Source organism: Delphinus delphis, chromosome 7 (genome assembly GCF_949987515.2).
Source record: "Delphinus delphis chromosome 7, mDelDel1.2, whole genome shotgun sequence".
NCBI lineage: Eukaryota > Metazoa > Chordata > Mammalia > Artiodactyla > Delphinidae > Delphinus > Delphinus delphis.
The window spans coordinates 54,474,913-54,489,864 of NC_082689.1; the positions used below are offsets into that span (position 1 = coordinate 54,474,913).

Genomic DNA, 14,952 nt, shown 5'->3' on the forward strand with positions numbered 1-14,952 from the left:
TCTCCACAGAACTTCCTGTGCGTTTTGTAAAAACGCTTGAAGAGGAAGTCACAGTGGTCAAAGGACAGCCATTGTACTTGAGCTGCGAGTTAAATAAAGAACGTGATGTGGTCTGGAGGAAGGATGGCAAGATTGTGGTGGAGAAACCCGGCAAAATTGTGCCCAGCATCATTGGCTTGATGCGGGCCCTGACCATCAATGATGCAGATGACTCCGACGCAGGGACGTACACAGTGACTGTGGAAAACGCCAACAACCTGGAGTGCTCATCCTGCGTGAAAGTAGTAGGTTAGTACTTGGCTGGGAAATTTAGTTCTACTTATTATTATACTAAGAAAAGAGAAGGGAGAATTTTCTTTCCCAGTATCAGGATATCAGTAGTCTTATACCTTATCTAAGGGGGGGGAATATCAAGTCATAACAGATTAATCATGTCCAGTTTTGAGAATGTTTTCCTATTTCTGAAATTTACTAAGGAAGTTATTTATATTACTTGTTCAGATCGTAATTATCTTTCTGACCTCACTGTCATACAGAAGTCATTAGAGACTGGCTGGTGAAACCCATCCGAGATCAGCATGTGAAACCCAAGGGGACAGCTGTTTTCACCTGTGTCATAGCAAAGGATACTCCAAACATTAAGTGGTTCAAAGGATATGATGAAATCCCCTTGGAACCAACTGATAAGACTGAGATAGTAAGAGATGGAAATCATATACACCTCAAAATTAAGAATGCTATGCCAGAAGATATTGATGAATATTCAGTGGAAATTGAAGGGAAAAGATGCTCTGCAAAGCTGACACTTGGAGGTATAAAAATCTTACCTTTTATTCTCAAAGATAAGTTTTGTATATGAGCCTGAGGCGAAACAATGTACACACACACACACACACACACACACACACACACAAAAGCATCTTTAGGTTGTTGAAAGCCTTATGGTGTTTCATCGTTTACCAATACAGATCGTGAAGTTGAATTGCTTAAACCAATAGAGGATGTTACCATTTATGAGAAAGAAAGTGCAAGCTTTGAAGCAGAAATCTCAGAGGCAGACATTCCCGGAGAGTGGAAACTGAAGGGAGAACTTCTAAGACCCTCACCTGTGAGTAATTTCTAATTTTAAGTTGTTAGTCATATACACAAATGAACCTATCTACAAAACAGAAACAGACTTGCAGACATAGAGAACAGACTTGCCAAGGGGGAGGCAAGATTGGGGAGGGATGGATTGGGAGTTTGGCGTTAGCAGATACAAACTATTACGTATAGAATGGTTAAACAACAAGGTCCTACTGTATAGCACAGGGAACTATATTCAATATCCTGTGATAAACCAGAATGGAAAAGAACATTAAAGAACGTATACATATGTATAACTGAATCACTTTGCTGTACAGCAGAAACTAACACAACATTGTAAATCAACTATAAATCAATAAAAATAAAATAAGTTGTTAGTCATATAAAATAACTACATTCTATAATCAGGTTTGACGTTCAGATTTGGTTCAGTAATGATGGAGTTACTTCCAGCTTCTGAAGTGTCAAAGAGGGGAAGAAATTTGATGCATTATTTGTGGACAGCTCAGCAATTTTTTAAAAATTTTATGACAAAACACTTTTCCTTATTTTTATTAGTAGTATTACAGTTATTTTTATGACTCTGTAGAAATCTGTATCTGAAACATTCTATCTCATTCAAATGCTAACTAAAACTGCCATTTTTCAGACGTGTGAAATCAAGGCAGATGGTGGCAAACGCTTCTTGACTCTGCTCAAAGTCAAACTGGACCAGGCCGGTGAAGTTCTTTACCAGGCACTTAATGCAGTCACGACTGCCATTCTGACAGTAAAAGGTACTGGCCTTTAGAACTCGTGGAGTGTGCTCAACTTCATCTTATAGTCCTCTGCATTCTGAAAAACCTCATTCTTAATGTTTGATTTTCAGAAATCGAACTTGACTTTGCCGTGCCCCTGAAGGATGTCACGGTCCCAGAAAAGCGACAGGCTCGATTTGAATGTGTCCTCACTCGAGAGGCAAATGTTATATGGTCTAAAGGACCTGATATAATCAAGTCATCTGACAAGTTTGATATCATTGCTGATGGAAAGAAACACATTCTTGTCATCAATAATTCTCAGTTTGATGATGAAGGGGTCTATACTGCTGAAGTGGAGGGCAAGAAGACCTCAGCAAGATTATTTGTTACAGGTGAGAGCTGGTGAGATCTGCCTCTAACACCCCATAGTTAGGCACATGAGTATCTGACTTTAAAGACAGAACACCAAGTTCTAACAGCTGTAAGTGACCATCGGCCCCATGACTTTATTTTCACATTGCCATCAAAACAACCCCCTTAATTTTTTTTTAATGGAGGAGAGCTTCATTTGAAAAGGTGACTCAATAAATGCCATGTGAAAGAGATTCTTTCTACCAGACAGATTAGAGTGGAATATTTCTGAACTAAATTGTATTTCTGAGCCTATTACCTTGCATTGCAGGTATAAGATTGAAATTCATATCACCTCTTGAAGATCAAACAGTGAAAGAAGGTGAAACAGCAACTTTTGTCTGTGAACTTTCTCATGAAAAAATGCACGTCGTCTGGTTCAAAAATGATGTCAAACTCCACACAAGCAGAACTGTACTCATCTCATCGGAGGGCAAGCTTCACAAGCTGGAAATGAGAGAAGTGACACCGGATGATATATCCCAGATCAAAGCTCAGGTTAAGGACCTGAGCTCCACAGCAAATCTGAAGGTCTTAGGTATATGTGACCAACTATAACCAAAGGGCCAGTTTTTGGATGGTGGGAGTGGGTAATAGTTAAACATTTTGCAACCTGTAACTCTTTAATTACCTTTCATTTTCACGTTCTTCTGATCATCTGCTGAATGTCTTTTACAGAGGCCGATCCCTACTTCACTATGAAATTACATGATAAGACTGGAGTCGAGAAGGATGAGATTATTCTGAAGTGTGAAGTGAGCAAAGATGTGCCAGTGAAATGGTTTAAAGACGGGGAAGAGATTGTACCTTCACCCAAATACTCTATCAAGGCAGATGGCCTGCGCCGCATCTTAAAAATCAAACAGGCAAAACTGAAGGACAAAGGCGAATACATGTGTGACTGTGGCACAGACAAGACAAAAGCAAATGTCACTGTTGAGGGTGAGTTGCGTAAAATTTTTAAATGTACCCTATCTGAACCTGCAGTTTACTTGTTCAGTCATTCGAACAAAAGTCTGTATAATTTCAGCCCAACTAATAAAAGTGGAAAAACCTCTGTATGGAGTAGAAGTGTTTGTGGGTGAAACAGCTCGCTTTGAAATCGAACTTTCTGAACCAGATGTCCATGGCCAGTGGAAATTAAAAGGAGAGCCTTTAACTGCTTCCCCTGTAAGTCACAATGATCTGATCACACAGGTGGGGGGCTTGCTTGGTTGTTGGTGAGAAATGATACATTTCTAGTATGAAATCTCTTGATTATTTGCAGGGATAACCAGTGATGAAAATGATGTTCTCCTTTCTCTTTCCTCCTAACCTCACTCCAAACAGGACTGTGAAATCATTGAAGACGGGAAGAAGCATATTCTGGTCCTTTATAACTGCCAGCTGGATATGACAGGCGAGGTCTCCTTCCAAGCCGCCAACGCTAAATCTGCAGCCAATCTGAAAGTGAAAGGTACACTCCACCTGCCAGCCACCCTTCTGTATTTTCTTTGCCAGGCTTCCTTATGGGGCCCAGAATTGATGAATGGAATCATATTCTGGCTTCATTCACACCCTCTTCTTTTTTCAGAATTGCCACTTATCTTCATCACGCCTCTCAGTGATGTTAAAGTCTTTGAGAAAGATGAGGCTAAGTTTGAGTGTGAAGTATCCAGGGAGCCCAAAACATACCGTTGGCTGAAAGGAACCCAGGAAATCACAGGTGATGACAAAACTGAGCTTATTAAGGATGGCACTAGGCATTCGCTGGTGATCAAATCTGCTGCTTTTGAAGATGAAGCAAAATACATATTTGAAGCTGAAGATAAGCACACAAGTGGCAAACTGATCATTGAAGGTAAACAGTTTTATCAGATAGGCCAACTTTAATTGCTTTTTTTTTTTGCTTTTATATATCCTCCTTTAAGGACTGGAATTAATAAGGGGTTTTTTTTTTTCTTGATAGGAATCCGACTCAAATTCCTCACCCCACTCAAGGATGTAACAGCCAAAGAGAGGGAAAGTGCTGTGTTTACTGTGGAGCTGTCCCATGATAACATTCGTGTTCGCTGGTTCAAGAACGACCAGCGCCTGCATACCACCAAGTTGGTCTCAATGGATGATGAAGGGAAAACCCATTCCATCACATTCAGAGACCTCTCTATTGATGACACCTCTCAAATTAAAGTAGAAGCTATGGGTTTAAGTTCAGAAGCCAAACTCACTGTGCTAGGTAGGTGCTTTTTTTTTTCGATTTAATTTTATTGCATTCAATTCATCAGAACTTTGTGGAGTATCTACTATATAAAATTCTTTCAAGGGTTATATTGCATGAAAGCAACACCTATCCTTAAGAAACTATCACATATATTATTAGGCTTGTTTCTCAAATGTTTTTACCTAAAAATATGAGGATTTTAAAGGGATAGACTCTGGCTCACAAAATAGCCATCTCAAATCAGAATTAAAACTCAGTTAATTATTGAGCCCTGTCACGTTTAAAATAGGAATATAAACACTTCTTCTCCCCTCACTTTATCAAAATTATTTCAGAAAAATGTTTTTCAAGTCCCTAGGAATCACAGAACTTACATTAATAAAGCTCATTGTTTTTCCTGGGCCCTTAATATTAGGCAGATTATATATAAAGTCTAACATATATAGAAACTATCAAAGGCAAACAATTGATATAAGAAAGACTAATAATGTGAATCTGAAAGCTTACAGGTAAACGAGGCCTAAGAGATTTGCTAAGAAATTAAAAATTCATCTGAATAATGAAGGAACACATAATTAGGTTTGAAGCTAAATTTCATTGTATCTTTCAAACTACTGTTAATAAAATACTTCAATAAAATTTTTTCACTTATACTTTACTTGCAGAGGGAGATCCATACTTTACAGGAAAGCTTCAAGATTACACTGGCACAGAGAAAAGTGAAGTGATTCTGCAGTGTGAAATTAGCAAAGCAGATGCACCGGTGAAATGGTTTAAAGATGGACAGGAGATAAAGCCATCTAAAAATGCTGTTATTAAGGCAGATGGCAAGAAGCGCATGCTAATCCTAAAGAAAGCCTTGAAATCAGATATTGGACAGTACACCTGTGACTGTGGGACAGATAAGACCTCAGGAAAGCTTGAGATTGAGGGTAAGGAAATTTCGACGAGTTTCACTCTTGAAGCTGTTGGAGTTATTTCTGCCAGAGGCCAATGACACATGCTGACCCTGCACTTTTTCTAGATCGGGAAATTAAACTGGTGCGACCCCTGTACAGCGTGGAGGTGATGGAGACTGAGACGGCCCGCTTTGAAACCGAAATCTCGGAAGATGATATCCACGCCAACTGGAAACTCAAGGGAGAGGCACTACTCCAAACACCTGTAAGGCTATTTCTGAACTTGTCAACACCTAGAGGAGCTGTATGAAATAGAAAAGGACAGGAGAAAAGTCAGACTGCATGCAAGGCATTTAAAACATATCAGGTTCTTTACCAGACCTCAAACCAAAGAGAGCTATTAGGGTCTATGAATGGGCTTGGACAGTACACTTGCAGTATTTTTGATCCAGCATAGTGGTATGAGGCTGTAGATATTCTGTGATGCTGCTAGTTGGTTCAAAATGATGTGGCTAAAACAAACACTGCCTTCATGAATAATATTTGTTAGCCTTCTTTCACAAAACTCAAAATTATATAGTCGCCTCACCAGTTATTTGTAAATTCCTTTAATTAAGATATTATATCCTCAGAAAAAAATACCAAAGAAGATGACTTCCTACGAAAACTTTTCTTTCTTTGGGTACAGGAGTGTGAGATCAAGGAAGAAGGCAAAATGCACTTCCTTATTTTGCACAACTGCCGACTGGACCAGACCGGTGGGGTAGATTTCCAAGCTGCCAATGTTAAATCTAGTGCCCACCTCCGAGTAAAACGTAAGTATTATGTGTTTCTGCTGAAAACAAATTGTATAGTTCTGCAGCAAATGGATGTGAGTGAAATTAATTGGATTTATTCAATTAATTAGAAAACATTATTAAAGTATAGAAACTGGCTTTCTTGTACTTAACTTTTTTGTCATCCTCATACAACTGTGGTTCAGATTCTAAAGTTTTGGAAATTTCACTGACCTTGCCATTTGAACAAAAGAAAATTAAGTCAGAATCTCCCACTTCGTAATTCTTTCACTCAAAGTAGATATTCATAGAAAAAGAATCTAACTCAGAACACTTAAAGACCCTTAAAGAAATCCTTCAAGTGGCTGTACAAGTATAGCACCATAAAGAAAAACTTTGCTGTGTGGGCATTTCAGACTCATTTCAGGCTAACATTTTTGGAAGGTGCAAAAGTGTTTATGGGTTGGGCAGGCTATGACATTGAGCGGCCCTTGTCCTCTCCCAATCAGAGGCTTGGTTATTTTGGAAGTCGCATACCTTCCGTAGCAAGAGGAACTTGACGCCCGGCACAGAGACAGATGCAGCACTAATTTCCTGCTGACCTTGTATATATCAGAACGAAAGGGCCCCTACAGATACCCACTCTCAGGCCACTAGCTCTCCCCTTCTGGGCACCAAGGGGCCATGTTCACATGGGAGTGAGAACAGTGGGCAGTCCTGTGGCTCTTTCCTTCTTGAAGAAAGCAACCAGGGAGATTAATAACTATATCTGTATTTATCCTTTTGGAATTACAAAATGAGTCACCCAAAGCTTTTTCCTTCCTCTCGCAAAGCACGAGTCATTGGTCTTCTGAGGCCTCTGAAGGATGTCACAGTGACTGCAGGAGAAACAGCCACCTTCCACTGCGAGCTGTCTTATGAGGATATCCCAGTGGAATGGTACCTCAGAGGGAAGAAACTAGAGCCCAGCGATAAGGTAAGAAGCAGGAGTGCGGTTGCCTTGCCTTGCTCTTCCTTTTCCCTCAGTTCTTTCATCCTCACGTGTGTGTTCCTTGTTCTTTGCTTCCCTACATCCGTCTCCCTTTCCCTTTCTTTTCCCTACTCAAGCCTGATTGCTGCTGAAATTGTAAAGCAGATTCTTCTCATTTTTGTTGGGTTTAACCTGATGATATTTTTACTGAAATGGAAATTAACATTTTAAGTACGATCAAGTTTTAGGTTTTTGAAGAAAAGGCAAACGCTCATTAGCTACCAGTGATAGTTTAATTCATCGAAAGACAGGAAGGATCAAAAAGGCTTTCTGATTCGATGCGTGCTAACGAGGGTACAGATTTAAGTTTTATGGCTAATTCTCTCCATGCTATCTAGTGCTCTGCATATAAGAAGATTAAGAGGAGAGGATGGAAATTCCATTTCAGGCAGTGGATCAAGTAGTTGAGATAACTTCTGGGCAGATATCTGCTCTTCAAGCATTTCTCCAAAGCTATTTTTAACCCTCAAGTGCTTTGAGCTGTGCCAATTCTGGAATGCAAGTGGACTATTTAAAGTGCAACGGATGGTGCTGGCAAGAAAGAAGGGCTCTGTGATTACCCACATGTATGAGCAAATATACTTTAAGAAGTTTTAGGGAATAACTAGCTTCTGGTGTTATCCCAAATTTCACCCGTAAGTAAAAACCAGAGTGATTATTCAGATAGGCCCAAAATACAGTTTACCCAAATTGAGCTCTGTATTTTGCCCCCTAAGACAATGTGTGTGTCTAAATTATCTTTATAATTCACCATTAATTTTGAATTCTTGAAATAAAATTATAGAAAATGCCCAACGTGGGTTGGAAAGAAAGGACAGGGCATTTCATTGTTCTCTGTCAGTTTTTTTTCAATATTTTTAGAAAGAGTATCAAATGTGGCATCAAGTTCTCAGTTTAAATCAAGCTGTTAAGAATTATAGGAACGTAATTTAAAAGGGATTCAGTTTAACAAAGAGCCACAACGTTGATTAAAGTATTAGAAGGAAAATGCCTTTGAACAACTGCTCTCAAACAAACAAACAAACAAAAAACTAGTATTCTGCCAAAGTGATTGAAGGGTGATTCAGTTAACAGTCATCTGAGAGATAAAATCTGCCTGCTATACTGACAATAATGACCAGTTGATCTCCTTTGTTACCAAGGATAGCAAAAGCAGCCATATGTTCAAATTGCAGCAAGAGAATTAAGTTTAATATGAGGAAACTGTCCTCACCGTGAGGTCTTCTAAATACTGACCTGGGTGATGGAGGCATCTCCACCTTCAAGTTTGCTTTTGAAAAATATACATTTGTCCAATTAAGTGTGGTTTAACTGCTTTCATGTCTAAAGGCAGAGACTTGGTTGACTTCAAAATCCTTTCTAGATCTATAAAGACATGATTTGAATAAAGGAATACTGCTTAAGGACAAATGATATTCTTCTTCTGCTACTAAATATTTTTTGCTCAAATTAAGAGCTTTTATTAAAGATCAGTCATTATTTCTAATGTAAAAACTGTACTATTTTATTTTTTATTCTTTTTAATTTTTATTGGAGTATAGTTGATTTACCATGTTGTGTTAGTTTCAGGTGTACAGCAAAGTGAATCTGTTATACACATACATATATCCACTCTTTTTTAGATTCTTTTTCCATATAGGCCATTACAGAGTATTGAGTAGAGTTCCCTGTGCTATACAGGTCATTATTAGTTATATATTTTATTTATAGTAGTGTATATAAAAAACTATGCTATTTTAAATTAAAATGTAGACTCCTAAAAATCTGAGTTACATTTCTTTTACTAAAATACACACACACACACACACACATTTATCTTATTGTCACGGAACTTTTTTCTCAGGTTAGGATCACCTTACTATAATTCTGTTGGGCCTTTTTGTGTCTCTCTTGGCATAGGAATTTTAATCTTTTACTTTAGCCACCTAAAATACTTCAGCCTTTTGTGAACTTGCTCGTCTATTATTAAAAGTCTCTTTTTATAAAGAACTGAAATAGAAACTGTGAAATAAAGTCATTTTACTACATTTTGCAGGTTTTGTTTAAATTAAGTCTATCAGAACAAACTAGCTATTATCAATTTAATTCAGGCCTTTCATCTTCACTTTGGTATAGTTTTTGGAGGCTAAACATTCTGTAACCAAACAAAAACACATTATTAGAATAGAAAATCAAAAGAGAAAATTTCAGAAATGAGTTGTGGTTTTTTTACCCCCTTGGCCATCAGTCCAGGAAAAGACTGCTAAGTCCTAAATGGCCATTGAGAATTTTGTATTTAAACTTTAATAGCTTGGTCACAGTCATAATGCCTATTGTATTATAGTAATATGCTTCCATTATAAGTTAACAATATTTTAAAGGAATAATCTCTAACATTATCTTTACATAATCTACCACAAAATCTTCAGCATTCATATTATTGTTTTATTTTTATTTATAAGGTAGCTGTTAGTTTTTTGCCCCTTAACATAATCAGTGTATACTGTATATGAGCTATTTCCTAAGAACCACTGTGTTCTGAGTAACAGAATATTCTAGAGTAGCCTCAGAGGAATTTCAATGATAAAACAACATGTTAACAGATAAGACATATCTGTTGGTGGATTAGAACCTGAGATACGTTTTAAAATAGCCCAAAATTACAGTCCAAATTTTAAATTCAAAATTTATATTGAAACGTCATCACAGAAACAATTTTTCTCCCATTCAAGCACCATGTCCTTGAATAAGTAGCTGTGTTCCTATGACATATCTTAATTACCTCCTCCTACTTATTTTCCCTTATTATGTTTTTGGCTTTCTCAATTATTAAGGTAGTTATATTAATAACCATGCCCAGCTCTTCACTAAGGAAAAACCTTTATATGAAATTTTATTCCCGACTCTTTTTTTTACACCAGCATAATAAACAGTTCCACTGCTGAAAAATTTTGACATTATTCTTAACTGTAAGTGAACTCTGAAGCAAAGTCGATCTGTATGACAGGGCACAGTGTCTTATGGAATTTGGGATGGTAGAACTAGAAGAACCTCCAATTGTCTTATAATTTACTGTCAGGATGGCCCTGTCTGTAGCCTGATTTTCAATTGCACATGCCACAGTTATAGGACCTAAAGGCAGCCCATATCAAGGCAGTGTATTCTTTTTTTGTTTTTTAATTAATTAATTTATTTATTATTTATTTTTGGCTGCATTGGGTCTTCGTTGCTGCGTGTGGCCTTCTCTAGCTGCAGCGAGCGGGGGCTACTCCCAGTTGAGGTGTGCGGGCTTCTCATTGCAGTGGCTTCTCTTGTTGCGGAGCTTGGGCTCTAGGCGCGCGGGCTTCAGTAGTTGCAGCTTGTGGGCTCTAGAGTGCAGGCTCAGTAGTTGTGACACACGGGCCTAGTTGCTCCGCGGCATGTGGGATCTTCCCGAACCAAGGCACGAACCTGTGTCCCCTGCATTGGCAGGTGGATTCCTAACCACTGCGCCACCAGGGAAGCCCAAGGCAGTGTATTCTTTTTGACAATTCATTTTCCTACAGTCTATACCCCTTCAAACCACCTAAGGTTGCATTTACAACAAGAATTTATCATCCAAATATTAACGGTAATGGCAGCATTTGTCTTGATATTCTAAGATCACAGTGGTCTCCTGTTTTAACTAGTTCTGAAGTTCCTTTACCCATATGTTCACTGCTATGTGAACAATTGTAGCCTTGCCTGATACCTGATTTTACCAGTCATGAGGTCCAAACACAAAGGGAAGAAGAGGCAACATCTTCATTTGTGTTTTTGAACAAAATTAAGAAATTGTACAGATTATTTTAATCACAGTTTAATTGGCTTGTAAAATAATTTTAATTGCTAAAATAAATGGGAAGAATTCCAGCTCATTGCAGGGCAAACACCGTGCATTTAGAACATAAGTTTACTTTCAACTTACTATATGCAATCATTTTTTCCCTCTTCCTTTCATGATTTAGCTATTCTAAGTTCTTCCTTTATATATATAAACCCAGCAGCACAATGGAGGCAAATATATATGTATACATATAAATACACACATATAAACTTGCCTGGCATTTCAACATAAAAGTCCTCCTAGTAACTATGTAAAGGTAACTGAGAAACTATAAAAGCCTAAAATTTCCTTAAAAGATTCCAAACTATTGGTTAGAATTATTTTCAAATACACATATGCTATACAAATGATTATAAAACAACTTTTCAAACTGTTTACCTGAATGAACTAAATGCACCAAAATATATATATACACACACACACACATACATATATATATAGTAATGCCATTTCATATATTTTTTTCTTCCAGTTTTATTGGTATATAATTGACGTACAGCACTGTATAAGTTTAAGGTGTACAGCACAATGATGTGACTTACGTATATCATGAAATAATTACCATAATGTTTCGTGAACATCCATTACCTCATATAGATATTAAAGATATAGAAAAAAAAATTTTCCTATGATGAGAACTCTTAGGATTTACCCTCTTAACAACTTTCATATGTAACATAGAGCAGTGTTAATTATATCTATCATGTTGTACATTACATCACTAGTACTTATTTATCTTATAAATGGAAGTTTCTACCTTTTGACTGCCTTCATCCAATGAACCCCCATCCTCACCCCCCACCCCCAGAAAACACAGATCTGATCTCTTCTTCTGTGAGTTTGTTTGTTTTTGAAGTATAATTGACCTATAACACTATATTAGTTCCTGGTACATAACATAGTGATTCTATATTCCTGTAGATTTCAAAATGATCACCATGATAAATTTAATTACCATGCATATATTCTTAAACTGCACTTTTTTTTTTTTTTCAAAAAAAGGTGGTCACACGTTCAGAAGGAAGAGTTCATACACTTACTCTGCGGGATGTAAAGTTAGAAGATGCTGGAGAAGTCCAACTAGTAGCAAAAGATTTCAAAACGCAAGCCAACCTCTTCGTGAAAGGTAATCACATGGCTTATTTTTTAAAACATGTATAATGCAGAGGTTCATAAATAATGCCAACTCTCTATCTGTATGTGGTAAATACCACAGATCATTAAAATTCACCAAATATCAGAAAGTCTAATTTTACTTTTTGACTTAACAAAATAGTTCACAGACTACTAAAAAAAAAAGCCAAAATTGTCTAGAATAGGTTTTACTTCCTTTTTCCATCCCCACTGTTTTTACTGCATTTAAAAAACTGCTGGAGGAAGAATTATTATCAATAGGTATCTATCACTCTCTTAACCAAGATTTGGCTATTATTTCCTTGATGTTTTATATTCTCTAAAAATGTTTTTCCTCTGTATATAAAAATAATGATGAAACATCATTATTAGACGAAGACATCTGAGTGGAATCAAAACTTACAAATGAAACTTAAAAACAGAAAAGCCCTCAAGATACAAGAGGAAAATTGAGGAGGTGCTGAAACTCTTGGAGAAGGAAAGGAGAAATACCTTGGCTAATTAGTATGATTCTTTCAGAACCCCCAGTTGAATTCACTAAACCTCTTGAGGACCAGACGGTCGAAGAGGAAGCCACTGCGGTATTGGAGTGTGAAGTATCCCGAGAAAATGCTAAGGTGAAATGGTTCAAAAATGGGACAGAAATTCTCAAAAGCAAGAAGTATGAAATTGTTGCTGATGGCAGGGTCAGGAAACTTATTATACACGGCTGCACCCCAGAGGATATTAAAACATACACTTGTGATGCTAAGGATTTTAAGACTTCCTGTAACCTGAACGTCGTGCGTAAGTATTCTTCTTACACAGCACTTTTCACTTGCAACTCTTTGATGACAACAACAAAAAAAAAACCCACTTTTTTGCATGCCCTTCTTGGCCTAACCACATTTCTTGGCAACTTACAGTATCGATACTGACGTAACATGATATTTTATGTGTTTAAAAAAAAAAGAGAGGTCCTTCCACTACATCTGGTCTGAGAAGGGCAGAGTGATCACTTTTTGCTATGCTTCTCACTGAGTAGTGAGAGATGTGCTCTTTGTCTACATGGGGTAAGCCTACTGCAGGAATATCTCAATACAGATGAGGACAAATTGAATTTAAAAAGACAAGAAGGGTGTCATAAAAAAAGAAAAAGGAAAGGAAAGGAAAGCCATTGCCACTTGGAAGGAAAATGAATTTTCAGGTATGAGGAACCACTAGAAAATGATCATGAAATTTCAGTCTGAATAGGAGCACACTAGAGGTCTGCTGTAATATGATAAAGCCCATTCACATAATGCTGTCTCTGAGAATAAGAATGGAAAAGAAGATGGAGAGAAGCCTGTATCCCTTGAGTCCTATAAATGAAGAGAGCACTAATGGTTTTTAGCACTACTTCTTCCTCTGGTGGAAAATAAAACGTCTTTTTTCAGAATGCCACATGCTAGCTCATTTTTTTTCATTCATTCATTTGTCCAGCAATAATATTTTAGTGTCTTTATTTTTGTGCAGTATTTGCTGTTGGTTTAGTTGCTTCCCATCTGTCAACAGCTCATAGTGGCTTTGATTGTGCTTCCATGCATCTTGGTCTGTTTTATTCTTTCCACTTTGTGGCTGTTCTGCTTTCGCTTATGACAGAATAGCTTCTTGGGTCTCCTTCTTCCTTTTGTTACCTACTTTATCTCTATTCTAAGAAGGCTCAGCAACAATGAGCATATCTTCAAGCCTATTAGCCAGCACTTGTGTCCCAGAATTTCATTGATCAAGAAAGGGCATCTTGGGAAGGACTCACAAGGAACCCTGAAAGAAGGAAGGGCATGTGGGCAGCTCTCCAATCCTATATATCCACCAACTTAATTCTGGAGATAAATGAAACCAGAGATTTAAAAAAAAAAATCACCCTTCCATTCAAAGCACGTTGTTTTGTCACACTAATGGACTTTATACCTGACTTATACGTGACCTCTTTGAAGCTGACACACACCAAAAAAGCTGAATGTATGTGATTTCAATTGCAAACTCATGTCTCTTAGCCATAGACAAGACTGATCATAGCTTTTCAAGCTGCACTATCATTGAATTCTTCTAATTTCTCAAAGATTATGCTGCCTGCCTTAAATAAGATAACGATTCTTTGCTACTGGTGATTCCTTTGACGATATCAACTTTCAATTCTGGAGAAGTATCAATGAAGATATTTCCTCCAGCTTTCATTCAGAACTGAGCTGGCGATAGATAGATAGACAGATAGCAAGAATTAGTTGGACATATATTATGCCACGTAATTTTATGAAAACTAAGAGATATGTAAAATGCAAAGTATCACAACTGAATGGCAGCTCCAAGTCATTTCCAAATCAGCTGTAGCCTGCTAATATGAAAAAGCCTGCAAAAGCACCACAGTATGTCCGAGTGAATTTCTAGAAACCTCATTCTGAATTCTGATGACCTTCTCTTACAGCTCCTCATGTGGACTTCTTAAGACCACTCACCGATCTTCAAGTTAAAGAAAAAGAAATGGCTCGGTTTGAGTGTGAAATTTCCCGAGAAAATGCCAAGGTCTGTGATTGTGTGGTCGCTAACTTGTGTTTTCTGATAACTTTGTTTACTTTTGGTCTGACCAAAATGAAACAAACAAAAAAAAATGAATCAAACCTCTCTGTAGTCATCACTTTACTTTTAGATCAATGATTATTACTTTAGTGTGAGATACATACTTGATTTAATTGTTCTCTTTTTAGTATTACTATGATTCGTTTGCTATTACTTGAAAAACACTGGACTTGCAATCAGGAGATTTAGATATTATTAATTTGAACCATAAGAAATTGATGTTTTCTTAGGTTAAAA

General features: G+C 37.3%; 1 protein-coding gene across 1 annotated transcript in view; it reads left to right on the forward strand.

Annotated features, from left to right (window-relative positions):
* The window catches only part of TTN (titin), a 281,802-nt gene that overhangs the window by 169,928 nt on the left and 96,922 nt on the right, over window positions 1-14,952 (forward strand). Inside the window, 18 exon segments of the mRNA XM_060016520.1 lie at window positions 10-288; window positions 537-812; window positions 969-1,108; window positions 1,736-1,862; window positions 1,955-2,218; window positions 2,509-2,775; window positions 2,916-3,179; window positions 3,268-3,407; window positions 3,567-3,693; window positions 3,811-4,077; window positions 4,186-4,452; window positions 5,103-5,369; window positions 5,462-5,601; window positions 6,025-6,151; window positions 6,946-7,088; window positions 11,989-12,112; window positions 12,640-12,906; window positions 14,564-14,661. Coding sequence (XP_059872503.1) covers window positions 10-288; window positions 537-812; window positions 969-1,108; window positions 1,736-1,862; window positions 1,955-2,218; window positions 2,509-2,775; window positions 2,916-3,179; window positions 3,268-3,407; window positions 3,567-3,693; window positions 3,811-4,077; window positions 4,186-4,452; window positions 5,103-5,369; window positions 5,462-5,601; window positions 6,025-6,151; window positions 6,946-7,088; window positions 11,989-12,112; window positions 12,640-12,906; window positions 14,564-14,661 — 3,584 coding nt within the window.